Source organism: Platichthys flesus, chromosome 14 (genome assembly GCF_949316205.1).
Source record: "Platichthys flesus chromosome 14, fPlaFle2.1, whole genome shotgun sequence".
Classification (NCBI taxonomy): domain Eukaryota; kingdom Metazoa; phylum Chordata; class Actinopteri; order Pleuronectiformes; family Pleuronectidae; genus Platichthys; species Platichthys flesus.
The window spans coordinates 13,687,966-13,704,857 of NC_084958.1; the positions used below are offsets into that span (position 1 = coordinate 13,687,966).

The following is a 16,892-nucleotide window of genomic DNA, read 5'->3' on the forward strand; positions in this document are numbered from 1 at the left end:
TCAAGAGTTAGCAATATCATTTAATCTTTCCCCCTCAGCTTAGAATCACTGTTGTACATAAGTTACACTTGTTTTCTCAATTTCACAGGTTCATTTTTTTTCTCTTCAAACTTCCAGTTTGACCTCCCTCTTGTATCAAACAAAAAAAGCAGATTGTATTATACAAAAATGCAAACCAATTTTCACACAGTGAATTCTCTTACAAAGTCATAAAATGGCGTAATAATGGCTACATCCACATTGGAGGAAGATAATTCTAGACATTCCTTAATGGAGTATAATATACATATAAAAACTTCTTTTTTCTTGCTGAAATCTAACCTGTACCTTAATTTAAGAGATATTTTACATGGGAGTAATCATATAAAAAAGCCATTTGCGAATTTCCCCCCAGAAAGTCAGGGAATAAAATGTGAGCCTCAAACAGCAGTAACAGAGTTCAATGGTCAAAGGTGGGAGTGGAGGGATTAACTGGTGTAAATTTGGGCGAGTGGGAGCAGTTCCCCTCACCCACAAAAACACAGCAGGTTGAAATGAAAACTTTTTTTTCTTCTACCTTATATAAATGAAACCACCCCATAAGTCAAAGTACGTCAGTTCTGCTAAGCTAAAGGTGTCTCAGGCTCTCACAGACCTGCACTCACCCATCAGGTAGAGTCGACAATGTGATAGTTTTGGTTGACTTGTACTTAAAGAGCGAATGAGAAAAAACATATTGAATTAACACCAATACATGTTGCCAATTCATTGCTAACCCCCATTTCTCTCCTTTAACGAGGCATTATATTAAGTTTATGACAGTGGAGTTAAGCTCGGCCGCCGATTTTGTGAGAATAGTTGTCAGGAAGGAAAAAAAACTATTGTGTAACTGTCGCTCAGACACTCCTGTATCTCCCACGCATTTGACCACACCTCTGGGCACAAGATGCATTCAAGTCTGTAAGACTTGCAGGTAGGTCAATTCACTCAACTATTACAGGAAGAAAAAAGAAAGAAAACTACAAACACTGCTAGGTCGACAGCATTTCCTTAAAAAATTTACCTAATTAACACTTTTTTTCAAACCTTTAGAGATTTGCGATATTTGCATTGATGGTGTTTTGTTAATGTTTACAAAAAGGGGGGGGGGGCGGCTAGAGTCCATTTACGTGACTCTGAATAATTCCAATTCAGTGTAAATTTTTAGGTCATCTCATGCTCCTGAAGCAAAAAAGATAGGGGAGCATTACAAGAGGATTTAAGGCCAACCTTTCATTAGAGACTTCCTGAATATCCTTGAGGGGTTGGGAGGAGGGGGGAGTGGGAAAATGAACCCCAACACTTTTCTAATACCTCAACACTATCACCCAGTACAGCACACTTTGAAGGGTGGAAAAAAACGTAAGTCAGGGTACATTTTCTACAATACAATCTAGCACACACAAAACTTCTCCATAAATTTTCCAAAGTTACAGAATTTTGTCTTCTTTGGAAGCATAGTCTATAAAGAACATCTTTGTTTGAACACAAACGATTAAGTGAAAACATCAATGCGCACAGAAGTCCTTCGTCTGGGAAAGGATAAAGTCTGTGTTGGCAGCCAGTGGACAGAAAAATAAATCAAATAAAACAAAAACAAAAACTTTTTGCTGATTCTAAGTAGAGATCATTTAATATAAATGCTGAGCGAGTAGAATAAGAGGTGGCACGTTAATAGTGCTTTAGTATATTAATGTACGTATACATACTCATATGTATAAGTGAGCTGTGTACCTAAACAATAAATGTAGCAAGAAAAACCAGAGGCTTGAAGTGTGGTTGGTAATCTAAAACAAAAACAGACAGCTGCTATCAATGCGCTACTGGAAGAGATGCTCCTCAAGCAAACCAGATGAGGATGACGGGCACAAAGGGATTTTTGTCTTTATTGAATTGACGACTGATCAAGAATTTGTCAGTTTCTCTGTACCCCTCGTCCAGCCGCACCGGAGGCCCAACGTTAAAAATAGAACTACTTGACCCAGAGCATCTCCTCCATCCTTACAACCGTTCAAGCACAAAGGCTCTTTTGCTCTCATCAGAGCTGTAAAAATCAGTCATGCTCATTGTTTACAGAAGGCAGAGAGCTCCGTGTTGAGCATCAGCGGTAAACAATTTGCATGATGTGGAAAGAGGAATAATCTTCAGAATGGTGGTGATGTTGACAGCAAGTATTTGAAGAGACAAAAGTGTTTATGTGAGCGTGATTATTGTGCTAGCCAATAAAGATGCTTAAATATATTTAATAAAATATCAATAATTAAATGTTAGGTTAATTTTGCTTACCCCTCAGTAACCAACGACCATTATCTAGTATCCTCAGCTGTAAACATAATTGTATGTATACTGTGCAGCTAAAAACACTACAACAGTATATATTAACAGTATAATTGATCATTTGGGACAGAGAGGGATGTTCATCCAGTGCTATTGGTGCCTTCACTAGTTAAAGCTTCACCCACCAAAATCATAACAACGCAAAGCATGAAAAAATATAACAAAACTCAACAAAAGACAAAAGGGAAGGCAACTTCATAGAAGTTAGGAGAACAAATGACAAGATAATCCCAATGGGGAGGCCTTTTGTGTGGCTAGATGAGATGCTCTGAGGAGGGAAAAGAAAAATCTTAATTTATCTACCCCTGACGTTATAAAGTCAAGATGACACTCATTCACCTGACTCCTGAAGCAGAAAGACTTACTCCACCCCTTCTCCTCAAAAAAAGACAAAAACTTATCTGAGCATGCTGTGAAATATTACATAACACAAGACTGAATGCAGTCTGTCGGAGCAACAGGAGAAAGGTGTTGTAACTAACACATCAACTCAGACTGTAACCAAAAGAAGCACTGGTTGATTTCCATCATAGAAAACTTGTGGAAAGCTTGTTATCAAAAAGGACTTGTTGCAATCTTTAAAACAGAATGCTTTGATTAAATATAGAATATACTGCCTTCAACTCTGAAACAGACGTATGATGTGTTCATAAAATGCACTAATAAAAAAAAAAGATATACTTATGCGGCCAAAGGTGAGAATTAGAAACACCTTGCATCTCCATTTACGGTGAATACTGGTTAAACGTCATACTGCTTTCCCTCCTCAGAGCATCCAGATCATAGCCACCACGTTTTTTTTTACGATTCTGGGGGTGAGCACCAGGCGACACACATCTATTGTTTTTTTTTACAAAACCTTCACACATCATGAGACTGTGAGAAGAGAAGTTCCTCATAGTTCATGTGATAGTGCTTGTTGATTTTCTCCTCTGAGTCTAACCGTTTATTTACACATTTGCTGGGACAACAAAACAAAAATCTTAATGTGGGGAGGAATCCATCAAATACTTTACAACATTGTTGTGTTGAAATAGGTCTGAAGTTACGATAATATTGTCAACATCACCACCATTTTCCCTTCCTGGTTTATCTATTGCGAGCCTTGTTAATCTAAAATCCCAGTACAAAAAAAAGAAAAAACAAACACGAGAAATGTTATCATATGCCCTGGTTTCCAGGCAAGGAAAGTCATTAAAAAAAGCTCATTCACAGAACAAAAAGAAAGAAAATTCATATCACGGCAGATACTGCTCATCTTCTAAATAGAATGGGTGTATGTGTGCCTGTGCATGCTTTTCAATCGAGCATTTTGAGTGTGTGCATGTGTGTGTGTGCATGTGTACTGTCTAAGAGCAGGAATGGACGACGCCATTCTTCTGCATCTCTGAACCTGTGGAACCTGGGTCCGAGCACAGGCTCAGACCTGACGTCTTGTTGGTCAGTGAAAGCATGGAGCCGCCTACTGCACTTTCTTGCAGACTGCTGGAGCCGTTCGACACCTCGCTGAGAGGGGGACAAAGGACCACAGTGAAACGTGGAACGACGCTAGGCTTATTCATGGTATACACGTATATTCAGGAACTATAAACATATTTATTTTCAAGTGTGTGCACACTCACCCAAGAGCCAGGGACATTTCTTCCAGAGTCTTGTGCTCTGGTTGTCCATTCTCTGTAGGTTTCATCTTGTACTGCTGAACATCATGGGCCACCTTGTTTTCCTGGTTTGGAAATACACAAAACATGCTTAGTTACAATAATTGTAGTAAGTATATGCACTTTTTTTAAGTACAGGGTTCCTACAGGTTTTAACAAGTTCAATTTAAGACTTTTTAAGACCTTTTTAAGACCACTTTGAATAGAATTTAAGACCTATTTCACGGCCATACTGGCAAAAAAGTGTGAAGGAAAATTACTATGAAAAAAGAAATAGGTACCAGAATTACTGCAAAGTAAATGTATTTTCCGTTCAACATTATTACATTACATTACATGTATGTAATGTAATGTAATGTAATGTAATGTAATGTAATGTAATGTAATTACATTACATTACATGTATGTAATGTAATGTAATTACATTACATACATTACATAATTTTGTCCAAGGCGACATACAATTAGTACACTCAACATTCATGAGGGGCCATTTAGGGGTTCAGTATCTTGCCAAGGACACTTCGGCATGCAGATGGGAGAGAGTGGGGTTTGAACCGGTTACCTTCTTGTTGAAGAACCACCACTCTAACCACTAGGCCACACCGCCCCACACATAACAATAACTGAACAGAACAGAATACAGAACCGTGTGTGCATGTCTGTAGACGGAATACAGGCGACAGCTAGCTGGCCCTGCACTGAGGCAAAGACTGTATCCCTGGACTTCCAGCAGTTGGAAATCCAAAAAGGTCCAAAATAGTTACAAATATAATCAGAAATAACTGAGCCTTCTAGTCAATAAGGATGCTTTTGTTTGTCAAACAGTTACCAAGTATGAGTTTGATTGAGTGAAACGATTCTTTCAGCATAGAGAAAAAAGTATATTCCAAAAAAAATGTCCAGAGAAGAAAATTAAACATCCCAACCCAACACTACATAAACATGCTCCCTAGGCCACAGTCTCCTTTTCAATTGTCTCCAGCTCAGCCAACTTCTCCTTGCAGCCCCTACTAAGAATATTTAACTTGGCGTTAACCTCGGCCATCTTGCTGCCAGCCTTGCCCTCAGCCTCTCGAAAACCGGCGAGATGGCAGCCGTTTGTTGTTGGTTTTTCACTTCTCTTGTGTTTCTCTGACTAGGCATGCAATTCTAAAGCCTTCGCCCCTGATGTTTTACTGTTTTCTTGCTAAAGGTGCAGTGGCCTTCAAAAACATTCCCCTCCACTGGTTTTAACCATGCTCTAAGCATGCTTTTCTTGTATCAAGTTTTGTTGAACCTGCACTTCCCCATTAAGTTACAAAAGACGTCAACACACCAGTAGAATGTCCGTCTCTTTTAGCTTGATTGTCCTGCTCGTTTTCCATTGCTAGACATAAAGGCTGCCTATCTGCATCACAGAGGTGCGCGCAGAGCACAGAAAGAGGAGCGCGCGCTGCAATTCTGCGGCGGGAGCGCGCATTTAGCGGGGGTGCGCTCAGAGTAGTGCAAGCGGTGTGGAGCAGTAGTAATCAAGCGTGTAGCGTGAGACAGAGAGGAAGAAGACAGCTGTCTGTCAAACAGAGACTGTGGTCTGTTTGTGCATGTGCATCCGCGAGAAACGTGAGTGGGCACTGTATGTTATTAGTAGTTTCAGACTTCTTTATTAGTTGACTTGCACTGCAGTGCAGCGTTATCGGTGGGTTCCTCGCTAATATGTATATACGGATAGATAAGGATGTATATTGTTAATATAGAACCACACGTATTCCCACCCATATCCTGCCCTGCCTTTCATAGGCATATGTTGTACTGTGCTGCTTCCACATTAAAGAACATTTACAGAGAGAAGTCGTCTGAGCCGTGTTTTAACAGACACACCTGGAGCGTAGCTGGAAATCAGAACCGGCTAAAAAGAATAAGTTCCTCATATACAGTCCTTACATCAATCCTCCGATAAGTTCTCACCAGGGGCTGCAAAGTTAGCGATGGTTCCATGCTGATTTATATCCATACGAATTGTTGGGGGGGGGGGGACTGATTACCGTACTGCTTACTCTGCAGCGCGTACATTTCCTCAAAGCACATTTACTGGAGTGCAAGTTATCGTGAAGTCGCTACCTAATCCATTTCATTTTTAAGACCTAGCTTAATCAAATTTAAGACTTTTTAAGACTTTTCAAGGCCTAAAATTCCGATTAATTAATTTAAGACTTTTTAAGACCCCGCGGGAACCTTGTAAGTATCTACATGGTGATTTAATAATTTATTTGTATATTGTATACCGCCTAAAGATTAAGATATAAGACATTACAGAACATCCATTTCCCCTTAGAACAACTTCACTCATCATGCATGTTTGGACTGTACGGTTCCCCCTCTCCTTACCATAGCCATCTCTCGAGTTCTTTTGCCGATCTCTCTCTCCACTTGGTGGAGCTCCATGCTTAGCTGTTCACTGGAGATAGCTGTTCCAGCTGCTCCCCCTGCTGGCCACTTGGCCTGTTGCTGCTGCGCTGCCGCTGCAGACTGGCTCTGGCAGGGCTGTCCAGACTGACCTGCCAATGCACTGGCCTCCCTCTGCAGCAATAAAGAGTTACTGGCAGCCTATGACAGGGAAACAGGAAATTAAATGAATGAGTATGCAATCAAAAAACTTCCCGCAGTAGAAGAAATACAGAGTATATATATATATATTATAGTATTAAGTAATCAGTGAGTCAGTAAACACATTTGATATTGACTTAGCTGCATGACACTAACTGCATTTATTCTTGGCCATAATTACCAATGTTAAATAATAACATGTCTACAAATCAGTCAATATCAAGTCATGTCCTCTGGAAGTCTTATTTAAATGAATATAAGTATATAAAAAAAAGGAAATGTAAAATGTATCCTATTTATCAGCCCCGTAACAAATTGTGATGCATGTTACAAAGTTTTAAGATGTTATTATTTAAGATGTTACGTTGCAGTGATCAGACAAAACTGCCAGACTGCACAGGAATTGAATGAAATAGGTTAATTAATTATAAAATGTCAACATCATTAAGGGACAAAGTTCTTGATTTCGCACACCTTTGCAGGTTCTGTTAGTTAGAGAGCATACACACCTCCATGTTGTGCATCTGGGTCTTTTGGTTGATCTGCTGGTTGACCTGCTGCAGCTCGATTTGTAACTGCTCTCTGTCTGCGGCTGCCATTGGCATGCTGTGAGGGGAAGATACGTATAATCTTAGACCATCCGAGACCACAAAACCACATAAATAAAATACTACTACTAAAAAGATGAGAAAAGACAAAACGAAATTAGGCCTCACCGCTCACTGAAGTGTCCCTGAGAGGAGGAGGCAGTCTGGTGGGAGGGGTAAGAAGCTCCACCCCATCCTGCATGGCTTCCATACGAGTATTCTGCTGTTTGCAAGGGGGTAAAACTGGTTGTTAGAAAGGTTTTCAGGACAAAATTGGGTAACAGTTATTACAGATTTGGTTACTATTCAAAGATATCCAGTTTGATATAAGTACAACAGAAGTGGCTATGCTAGTGGACGTCAGCATTTCCGATGGTCCCTGAATGTTCCTAGTCGGAAGATAACAGCGGACATTTAGGCTTAAAACCTGGTGTAAATTACCTCGATTTGAATGTCGAGGCTCGATAACACTTGTGTGACACCACACAAGCACTGTTGAGTCATCTACTTTTTTTCTGTTGTCTTTTTTACATCTGAAGATAGTTCACTAATTTCTTTAATTGTGTTAGATTTGGCTGCAACACTGTTTACTAATGTCACAGAGGCACAAATACCCGACTTAGATAAATTACAGATTTATTATACAGGTATTGCCTTCCTTCTGATGCAGACAGATTGACTGTTTATTGGTCAGGGTTAATAGGTCGTTATGCACATGCTTTCTTACCTGACATGGTCATTTGTTTAGAGTTTGGGTTCTGGGGAGTGGAGGCCATAGCCTGCACAGGGCCCGCGGTCTGGTAGCCAGTCTTCGTGGTGCGGGAGATGGCACCAAAACGTGACACAGTGGGCTGAGGACCAAATGGGATGATGGGGTCATCGTCCTTGACTTCTGCACCCCTCCGAGGAGCCTCTAGCGATGGTTCCCTCAGACCCTTAGCCTCCACATTCTGATAGACAAGAAGACAAATTCATAAAGAGAGAAGAGTTTATGATATGGGGAAATCAGAGGAAGAGGCACATAGAAAAGTTCCCTGTGGTTAAACGAACATTGTTTTGCAATAAAACAAAAAGTAATGCCGAAAAAAAGCACTGACGTTGACTAATTTAAGTTGGTACAACAATACAAGCTAAAATCTTGTGTTAATTATTACTACCTCAATCCTTAAGTCAGATACTATACATTATTGCCACGCATTTTAACACTCACTCATTCTCAACAGGGTGACCCGAGAGTTGAACATTTTCCCACATATTATGTCTAGACAGGAAATACTGATTTGGTTATGACTTTAGCTATCTGAACTCACCATTATCTCCATGGTACCAGAAACCATAACATCTTTGGGTTTGGCATCCTTTGTGCCAATGTATGAGCCAATGGTTTCACAAGACCAGGGAGAGTACTGCCCTGCATAGTCAGGCTCTCTGCATTTCCCAATGGTTTTGGAGTTCTCTTCACCATACTGCAGACAAAACATTCAGAGAGAAGGGGCTGTCAATAACATTTACATGCATCCGTAGTTGACCAATTCATTTGACTATTCACTACAATGTCACATGCACTTAGCGTGTGTACGATATGAACCAGTGTTAAAGACACATGGAATTCACTGTGTACCAACCTCAGGAGGGTAGTCGCTTGGGAAGGAATGAGAAAGAGCGGGAGAAGCCGCAAACGGTGGAGGGGAGATGACCTTCCTTTCCTCCAGCTGGGATAACAACTCCTGTCGACGTCGGTGCAGATAGTCCAGGCTTGGCTGTTGACCACTATATGATGGTCCCTGATTGAGAGAGAGAGAAAGAGTTATTGCTGCTGAACTGCTCACAGTTACCTTAGGTTTACAGTTAAAATATATATTTGCTTTCATTGCTTTGGTTCATCATGCTACTTTTAAAACTCAAACTATCTCATCCTACTCACCCTGACATAAGCCCTCATGGGTGGAGCCTGGGCACCTGGTGGATAATAGCCATCTTGTTGGTATCTATCCCGGGCATTTGGCTCCTGGTGGTAAATTGAATTAGCCTGTCCAGCTGATGGCGGAGGAACATCGTGAGGGGCAGGACTCATCCTGATCAGGTTATCCCTCTGTGATGGGTAAGGCTGTGGGGGAGGTGGTGGACCAGGGTAATGACCATGGCGTCCTCGATCATACTGTTGAGGGTGAGGGTAGGAGAAGTTTTGGCCAGAGTGAGGGCCCTGATAGGGGCGCTCTGGGGGGCCATAGCCAGGGTAAGGGTCCTGGTAAGGGGGTCCTGACTCACTAGGGGGAGGGGGGTTACGAATGTAATCCCGAGGAACATATTGTGGTGGTTGCTGGTACGGGTAACCTGAGAGATAAACAGCAGAAGAGTATTAGCATCACTGAATACAGCAAGTTTTCATTATTTCTAATTACAGGAGCACAATATAAATTATTTATTTTCCTTGACCCTTACCTGTGGGGTACTGCGGGGGGTCATACTGAGAAGCAGAGGGTGGTGGGCGGTTGTCATAGCACATCTCAGAGAGCTGTTGCTGAGGGTATACTGGAGAACCTCTAGGTACCACAGGCATGTGCTTCACCCCTGAAAGGTGGTCTGCTGGCATCCTTTGGTGGGACATGACATGAGGTGGCATAGGCATACAAGGTTTGGGCCCAGGGTCCATGCTGTGGGAATAAAGAATTTAGGGTCATAACTAAAATAATACACGCCGTGAAAAAAATGACAGGATGCGTTTAACCCTACCTTGGTTAATACCTTAAATGTTATTCTATTTAACAGCCTTAACCATTTAACTACAAGAAACACAGTGCAATCACCAGGCAAATATAATGAAAATCCGCAGTTGTGAAATGATATGCATATGAAAACGTCATTACATAACATTGTTATATAATAATTTATTTAATTATTCAATTTGAGTATCATTTAACATTAAGCGATTAAGAGTCATAATTTTTCATTCTTGCATGGTAATCTATTCTTCTAGTTTTTATCTTTTCTGAGCTATTAACAAACAATATTTAGGAATTGATAGCATATTCCTGTATGTGTAAGTATTTCTTAGTATGTGTTAGTGTGTCCTTTCCAGCATAGAGTTATTTCCATAGTCTGATAAATGTGAGGCCGACTGCTTATACAGATATTGAACAGTGGCCTGTTGTTCAGCTGCCAGTTAAATGAATGCAGGGAGAGTATAGAACACTAAACTCACAGATCAGGTGGGGATCCAGGCGCACTGGACATCCCGCCATCCATCTTGATGGGTTTACGCAACAGTTCATATGGGACTGCGTCAGTGCTGCGAGCGATGAGCTGTGGCAAAGAGGGTGCAACACTGCCATTGGGGAGGGGGGAAGGCTTCCGGGTCACTGCTACATCGAGAGGGAGGCCATCATCTGACATGAGCCCTCCTGGACCCGGGAGGCGTGTGGCCAGACGCTTGTTCATTTTACGATACCTGATGTGTAAGAAGACAGTAGAGTTTATTAGAAATGCTGTTGCGTTTTCGGATGCAGGACAAAGGGGATAATGGTTTAAACTATACTGTTCAACAGAATTTAAAATTTAAATAAAGCTTTATGTCGTTATTTGTCACACTCACTTCTCCAGTTCTTCCTGAGAGTGAGCAAAGGTGCAGCTGGCTCCACGGGGACAGCCTCCTTTCTGCTTCATGTCACGACACATGTATGTCTTGTACTTGCTGTGCTGAGGAGGCTAAAAACAGACAGTATCAATGAGATAGAGAACACCAAGTGTTTTTGAAATTTATTTACCAGCTATTCTCACGTTCAAGTGGATAACTGACCTGTTGAGGATCAGCTCCTTTCTTGCTGTGGTTCTGGATGAAGTCCACCAGGCCATGCACCACTGTCTTCACTGCTACCAACCCTTTGTCAAGCTGCTCCCATGTAGGAGGGGGGGCATCTGTGGAAAGAAATGATGATATAAGGACGTATATAGCTATGAATATTTCAAACTACGCTACTTAAATAAATAAACCTGAATAAACTGATGTAAAGGGATGCCAACCACCTCCCTTGACCTCATTACCAGATTCCCCCTGGTATTTGGATTTGAACACAATTGCACATGGCAGCAAAAAGTTGCATTAAATTAAACATTTGATCACTTTAAAGTATTCATAAGTCAACTTGTTTCTTACCAGGACTGGGGTCGATGTTGGCCAGTAGTTCCAGGTGGGGTCGCAGCCTGTTGAGATTGGCTGGGTCACCAGTCCTCTGCAGCGCAATCGTCAGCTCCTGGACACTTTGAGCAAAAGATCCAGGTGTCTGCAGCTGCGCCAGATGAACAGCGATGGAAAGTTTGTGTTTTAGTAGAATAAGGGCTGTGAGAATTGATGTATATTATGTAGGAATCCCCTTTCTATATAGAATTGTTGATCACATAAATCATTTTTTTAATCAAAAGTAGTTATATAAAAGCAAACATGCTATAAAAACAAACAAATTTACCCTGTCTTACTCACCTTATCTATAATAGATTGCATGTGTGACTTGTGAGACTGATCTCCATATAATAGAGAGGACCACTGGTCAGGTGCGATGCGCAGCCCTCCTTCCATGGCAATCTGAACAATCTGAGAGTCATGCTCGCGCCGCAGAGCCTCATAAGTACGGAACTCCTCTTTAAGCTGCATCAGGGATGAATCTTCATCGCGTTTGGTCACCTAGGTAGGCAGAGACGTTAGTTGTTACCTAATTTTTTTATATTTTGTACAAGTTTTTGTTGAATGAGCTGTAGTCTTAGTTCTGAATTAAAAAGTCCATGTTAGTTTTAGGTATTTTAAGCAAACCGTACAGTTTTTCATTAAAGCAATTGATATTGTAATTGCAGTCAAGACCAAGAATTTTTTATATCAAAATTAAGCTAACTGAAACTTTTAACCAGCTAAAATCAAGATTCAAATATTTGTCTAACAGACTTAATTCAAACTTCTGCATTATGTGCTGTGCATTGTTATTACCAGTATAATCCAAATTTAGACATTACTGATGTACTCAAAGCGTCCTGACTATGGTTTGTCTTAAGTAAAACAATCAAATGTACCTGATTGGACTGGAGACTTTCAGTGAGACTAAATCTCCATCTGTTGTAAAAATGTCCCACTACTGTGAGATGCTGCTACATCATGTTACACTACAGCCTTCGGCAGTTGGTTTCATATGGCTTTCAACAATAAAGACTTATTAATATCTTAATGTTAAGTTATCTCCACTCAGTGGTCAACCTTTAGGTGACTCTTCAGGTTTGCGGTTATCTATAGTCACTATAATATTGGAGCAACAGTGTCCATTGTGAAGAACCAATGCATGACCTACACAATTTCTCATGAAAATTACCGAGATTGCCTCGGTTTCTCCGCAGCAGACATACCTTGAAGCAGGAGGCCCTGTAGAGGAGTTGCACCACATGCCCAATGCTAGTTTTAGAGGCCTGTGGGAAGCGTGGTTCAAGCCTCTGGACTACAAAGAGAACTAACACCTTCCTGGACAGAGCAGAACCATCCTCTAAAGCAAGAAGAACCAACTTCAGAGCTTCCTCTTGCATTGCTTGGGGGGAAGAAAAACAAACAGAAAAAGCATGAGTTACTGTTGCCTGTCAAAAAGAGCCAGAGTCCAGTGTTCACTGCCGACATGTGGAATACGTCCAGGCTCAATTAATTTGGCAGGTTATGGAAAACAGTTTACCTGGGCCAAGAAACTGACATCCCCGTGCACGGACAGCAGCCCACAGGTTGGAGGAGAGCTGCTGTGGATTCTGGTGCTGCAAGATGAGTTCGGTGACAGTTCGCTCACCAAGAGAGCGGGCAGCTCTCATGGCTCTGACACGGCCCTCCTCTTCCACCAGTTGGCAGTGGACCAGAGTTACCAGTTTCCTCTGCATGGGTCGACTTAAGATGCTCTGGGCCGTGCTGCTCAGGCCCACACCTGGTGAGAGATAGGACCACAGGTAAAATCAAGGAAATAAATACGGAAACAATGTCCTTCATATTATGTCATAAATACATGAACAGCAGAATAACATATTATACTATATATATAGTTTACTATTTTGCATAACTCTGACCAAATACAAAGCCAATCAAGTGAATTATCTTCTTTGTTTTTAAGAGGTGTCACGTTAAAACTTGTTTACAAGAAGAGTACACTTAAAGATGTGTGACATCATATTCGTAATGATGGTCAGAGTGGAAATCACCGTGAAATTTTTTAGTAACTTTAGTTTCCTTTTTTTCCAGCAAGTGATTAACATACAGAAAAAAAACTAACTTGCATGTCATTTTTGAAAAAGGAACACGGCCATGTTCATTAACAGTTTCCTGGCAACAGGGTTGTTACATCTGAAACCAATTGAACACCAACGCTACTGGGGACTTGCTTTGGAAGACAGCAGTGGATCATAACAAGAAGGAAGAAGACACTATGTTTGTAACCGGCAAGTAATTGTATTTGTGTAGATATACCTCTGGTGTTGCTGAGGGGTTTGAGATAAAGGGCCAGCTCCTCCACACACTGCCTTGCCTCCTCATAATGCTGCGAGTCCTCTGGACTGGTAATCAAGGCAACTGGTTGAGCCTTAGGAACCTGCAGCAGAACCCAGCAGGGGAAACCATTAGGACAACTATGGGCAAAATCTAAAACATTTATGTTCCCATTCACCATTAGCATTTTTTTATGCCCCGGTTTCTGTCATTTAAACATGCCTAAGATACTATTTCTATACTTTCGATACTATGTGTTTTTTCTGTAATGACAATACTACAGAAAAACATTTATTTCCCCTGGACCATATATACATTACACTCAAGAGCTACAAAATCTGATTGACATGAGAACCATTGTATTATACTGAAAGCTTATGTTCCATTCTCTGAATATTGTCCATGCTTGTACAACTGCACCTATCCTGGTTAACAATGCAAAAAAAAAAAAATCATTCAACATATAGCACAGGTGAAGGAATTTCACATCATGTTATTTCACACTTTGTAGCAGGAAGTAAATGTTTAATGCATTGCAAATTCCAATCCAATTAACCAGCAGGCATCCAATGAAACTATGAAAACAAGTGCCAAATTTTTGATAATTTATGATGAAACTGTAGCTCTTAAGTCTGCGGTATGATAATTGAGGTAATTTTCATGAATGACAACAGACAGTGCTTGAAACGGTGATAGAGAACTGTCTATAGAGGTCCTATCTTCATCAAATCATAACATGATTGGACATTGTAAGATACTAACGTGTATAAGCACAAATATACAAGTCACAACTTTATCTGACAAACTGCACTAAGTATCCATTATTATGTTGATAATCCGGGGAAACTAAAAGCAAACAAAACACCAGTAGCTGTGCCTCACCCTGTTGGTGACACACTGACTTAAAAAACATATAGCTTCATTAACTACAAGCAGGAAATCCACAGATTTTAGGTCATTGCTCAATAGTGCAAGTTACAAAAGGAATCTACAAGCTATATGCACATCATGTTAAAAGCCAATGTGAAACACTCAAATAAAATCCATAGAAAGAGACTACTGAGACCATCATATCGTCAAGATAGGGATGGTATCTTAAAAGTATTTCATTACACAAACATGCCCATGAGCTATTATCCTTAATGATGAGTTTGCATCAACAAAGGCTCTGCGGAGATGTTTTCAACTGAGATCTGTCATAAACACGTGTACTAATTCACAGAAGCACATGACTTACCTGGCCTCCAACCAGTTGCAACAGGGCTGTGTTAACAGGCAGCTGCTCGATGTCCGTGCTGATGGCTGTCTGGTCAAAGGGACAGGCCTTACGGTGCAGCTTGTTCAGGCACATCTTGCAGACAGTGTGTCCACAACCCAAGCTGATGGGCCGACGAACAGTCTCCTCAAATGTCTGCGTGCAGATCGGGCACAGCAGGAACTCCGTCCATTGTGGTGCTTGCACTGGCATGGTTGTATGTTGATGGGGCAAGTGAGTGTGTAAATATAATTAAGCTTTTACACAGAGGAAAAAAATATAATAATAATAATATATATGTATATATATATATGGAAGATTCCACTGGAATCAAGATTTCTTCTTCCGAACTCAATCGTTCTTAAATGTCCTCACACATAGTGGTTTTTGGATCACATTGCGTGATGAATACTGTGGGGGAAAAAAGAGAAGACAGCAATAATTAAAATTGTGCAATCCACATTCACCAGTTTAAACAGATTGGCAAGCAAGTCAAAATGCAGCTTTAGAACCAGTTTCCCTGCAGTGAACTGCCTTTGTCTATGGGGCAGTGGGATGGCACCGAGGTTTCTCGTGGAACTGCTGATACTTAACTACATTAAAAAAACACTCATAATCCAAACTTTATTTGGCTTTGAATATACGGTCAGTCGCAACACAAAGTAAATTAAAACAGAGAAACCGGAGGTGACCCGACACATGTTTCTAAAAACACACGGATGAAACAAGCGACGGAGAGGAATCAAAACAACTGATGTGTGGCCTACTCGCAAGAGCTGGGATCCACTATGACTATGGACAAAGGGTCCTGAAGAGGCTAACAACCAAGTACCTCCGCGCTAACGTGATAAGTAGCTAACGTTTGCAACTGGTGTTGGTTTAACATTAAGCTATCATGAAACTATAAATACTTCACCTGTTTGAGGCTAACGCAACAGTGACCGTAATACCGTTTGATTTGAACGAGCATCAACGATTTAACAGATGTGAGCTCAGCTAGCATGTAGTTGATAACGTTAGCTTACTTTTAGCAGGCTAGGCTATGGGTGGCTAGTTAACTAGGCTGGCAAGCGAACCTCCGTCGTCTGATAAAACAATACTAGTGTTTGGTGGTGACTTAATCATTAGTCTTAATGTAGCTGAGGTTGTGAATTCACGACACCGCCAAGAAAAGTAGCTCCAGTTTCGTGTGTTGGTCGAGGAAACCATAGCCTGACGTGAAACACCGCCACTGGAAAGCGGAGCCGCTTTACTCGCTACGGTGGAATTATGTAACGCTAGCACCCGAAACTACCGAGCAACACAGCTGCCAGGAAAGTGTGTGCATGTCCCCCGGGTACATTCATTTCAGCGCTGCGCTTATTAAACACTGATAGATTTGGGGTGTTTGGTCACTTTGTGAGAAGCAGCGGACACAAATACACATCGGACTGAGCACAGGAAGCTAACAGGCTAGCGGAGAGCCCGTACTCCTCCCTGTAGCAACAGTTAGCTCGTTAGCTAGCCGACTACTGTGCTAGCATCAACTAACCCTAGCTATGCGTCATTAACGTAAGTAAACCCTACACGCGGCCTCTAATGTTTAGTTTCCTCCGGTAAAATCACATCCACACGGGCGACGCTACTCACTCATTCCAAAAGACTTGGAAGATTTTCATCCTTTTTCAAAAAACCGCTGCGATATTTTCTTGCCATGTCGACTGTGCAGCTTGGCTGCTGCCGGGGTTTGGGGAGGGTGTCAACTCGACAACAGAGTCGCTAGCCGGTTACAGCTAGCTGGGCAAAGTGCGTGTGCGCGCGAGTCCGTGTGTGATTGAGTGTGTGTGGACGGCGCCCTCTGCTGTCGTCGAAGGGAAGCACAGCTACAACAGGAAACTGAGCAGCAACATCTGCCAGAGTCTGATCACATCTGGAGACTGTGACAACTGGCAGGCAGAGTATGGTCCCAATTAGGCGGA

The 16,892-nt window shown here is 41.5% G+C and overlaps 1 protein-coding gene across 2 annotated transcripts; it reads right to left on the reverse strand.

The window, feature by feature from the left end:
• On the reverse strand, window positions 1-16,698 carry rc3h1b (ring finger and CCCH-type domains 1b). 2 transcript variants are annotated; one of them, XM_062403581.1, is made up of 20 exons: window positions 16,564-16,698; window positions 14,917-15,345; window positions 13,662-13,782; window positions 12,886-13,125; window positions 12,572-12,747; window positions 11,664-11,864; window positions 11,340-11,472; window positions 10,983-11,101; window positions 10,779-10,891; window positions 10,389-10,634; window positions 9,629-9,840; window positions 9,111-9,520; window positions 8,812-8,970; window positions 8,497-8,652; window positions 7,914-8,136; window positions 7,316-7,406; window positions 7,109-7,205; window positions 6,381-6,599; window positions 3,978-4,078; window positions 1-3,861 (listed from the first exon to the last, which is right to left on the reverse strand). In XM_062403581.1, the coding sequence occupies exons 2-20, from the start codon at window positions 15,145-15,147 to the stop codon at window positions 3,705-3,707; spliced, it is 3,405 nt and encodes a 1,134-aa protein (XP_062259565.1). In that variant the 5' UTR covers window positions 15,148-15,345; window positions 16,564-16,698; the 3' UTR covers window positions 1-3,704. The 2 variants fall into 2 exon arrangements, with proteins under 2 accessions (XP_062259565.1, XP_062259564.1); XM_062403580.1 differs by having other exon boundaries at window positions 7,316-7,409.
• Window positions 16,699-16,892: the final 194 nt, after the last annotated feature.

Excerpts from the sequence above, each read along its gene's own strand:
- rc3h1b (XM_062403580.1), bottom strand. The coding sequence starts at position 15,147 with ATGCCAGTGCAAGCACCACAATGGACGGAGTTCCTGCTGTGCCCGATC. Across the intron at positions 12,748-12,885 it reads ATGTCAGTTTCTTGGCCCAG|CAATGCAAGAGGAAGCTCTG; the intron begins GTAAACTGTTTT and ends CTTCCCCCCAAG. Across the intron at positions 9,841-10,388 it reads CCTGGATCCCCACCTGATCT|CATGGACCCTGGGCCCAAAC; the intron begins GTGAGTTTAGTG and ends TTATTCCCACAG.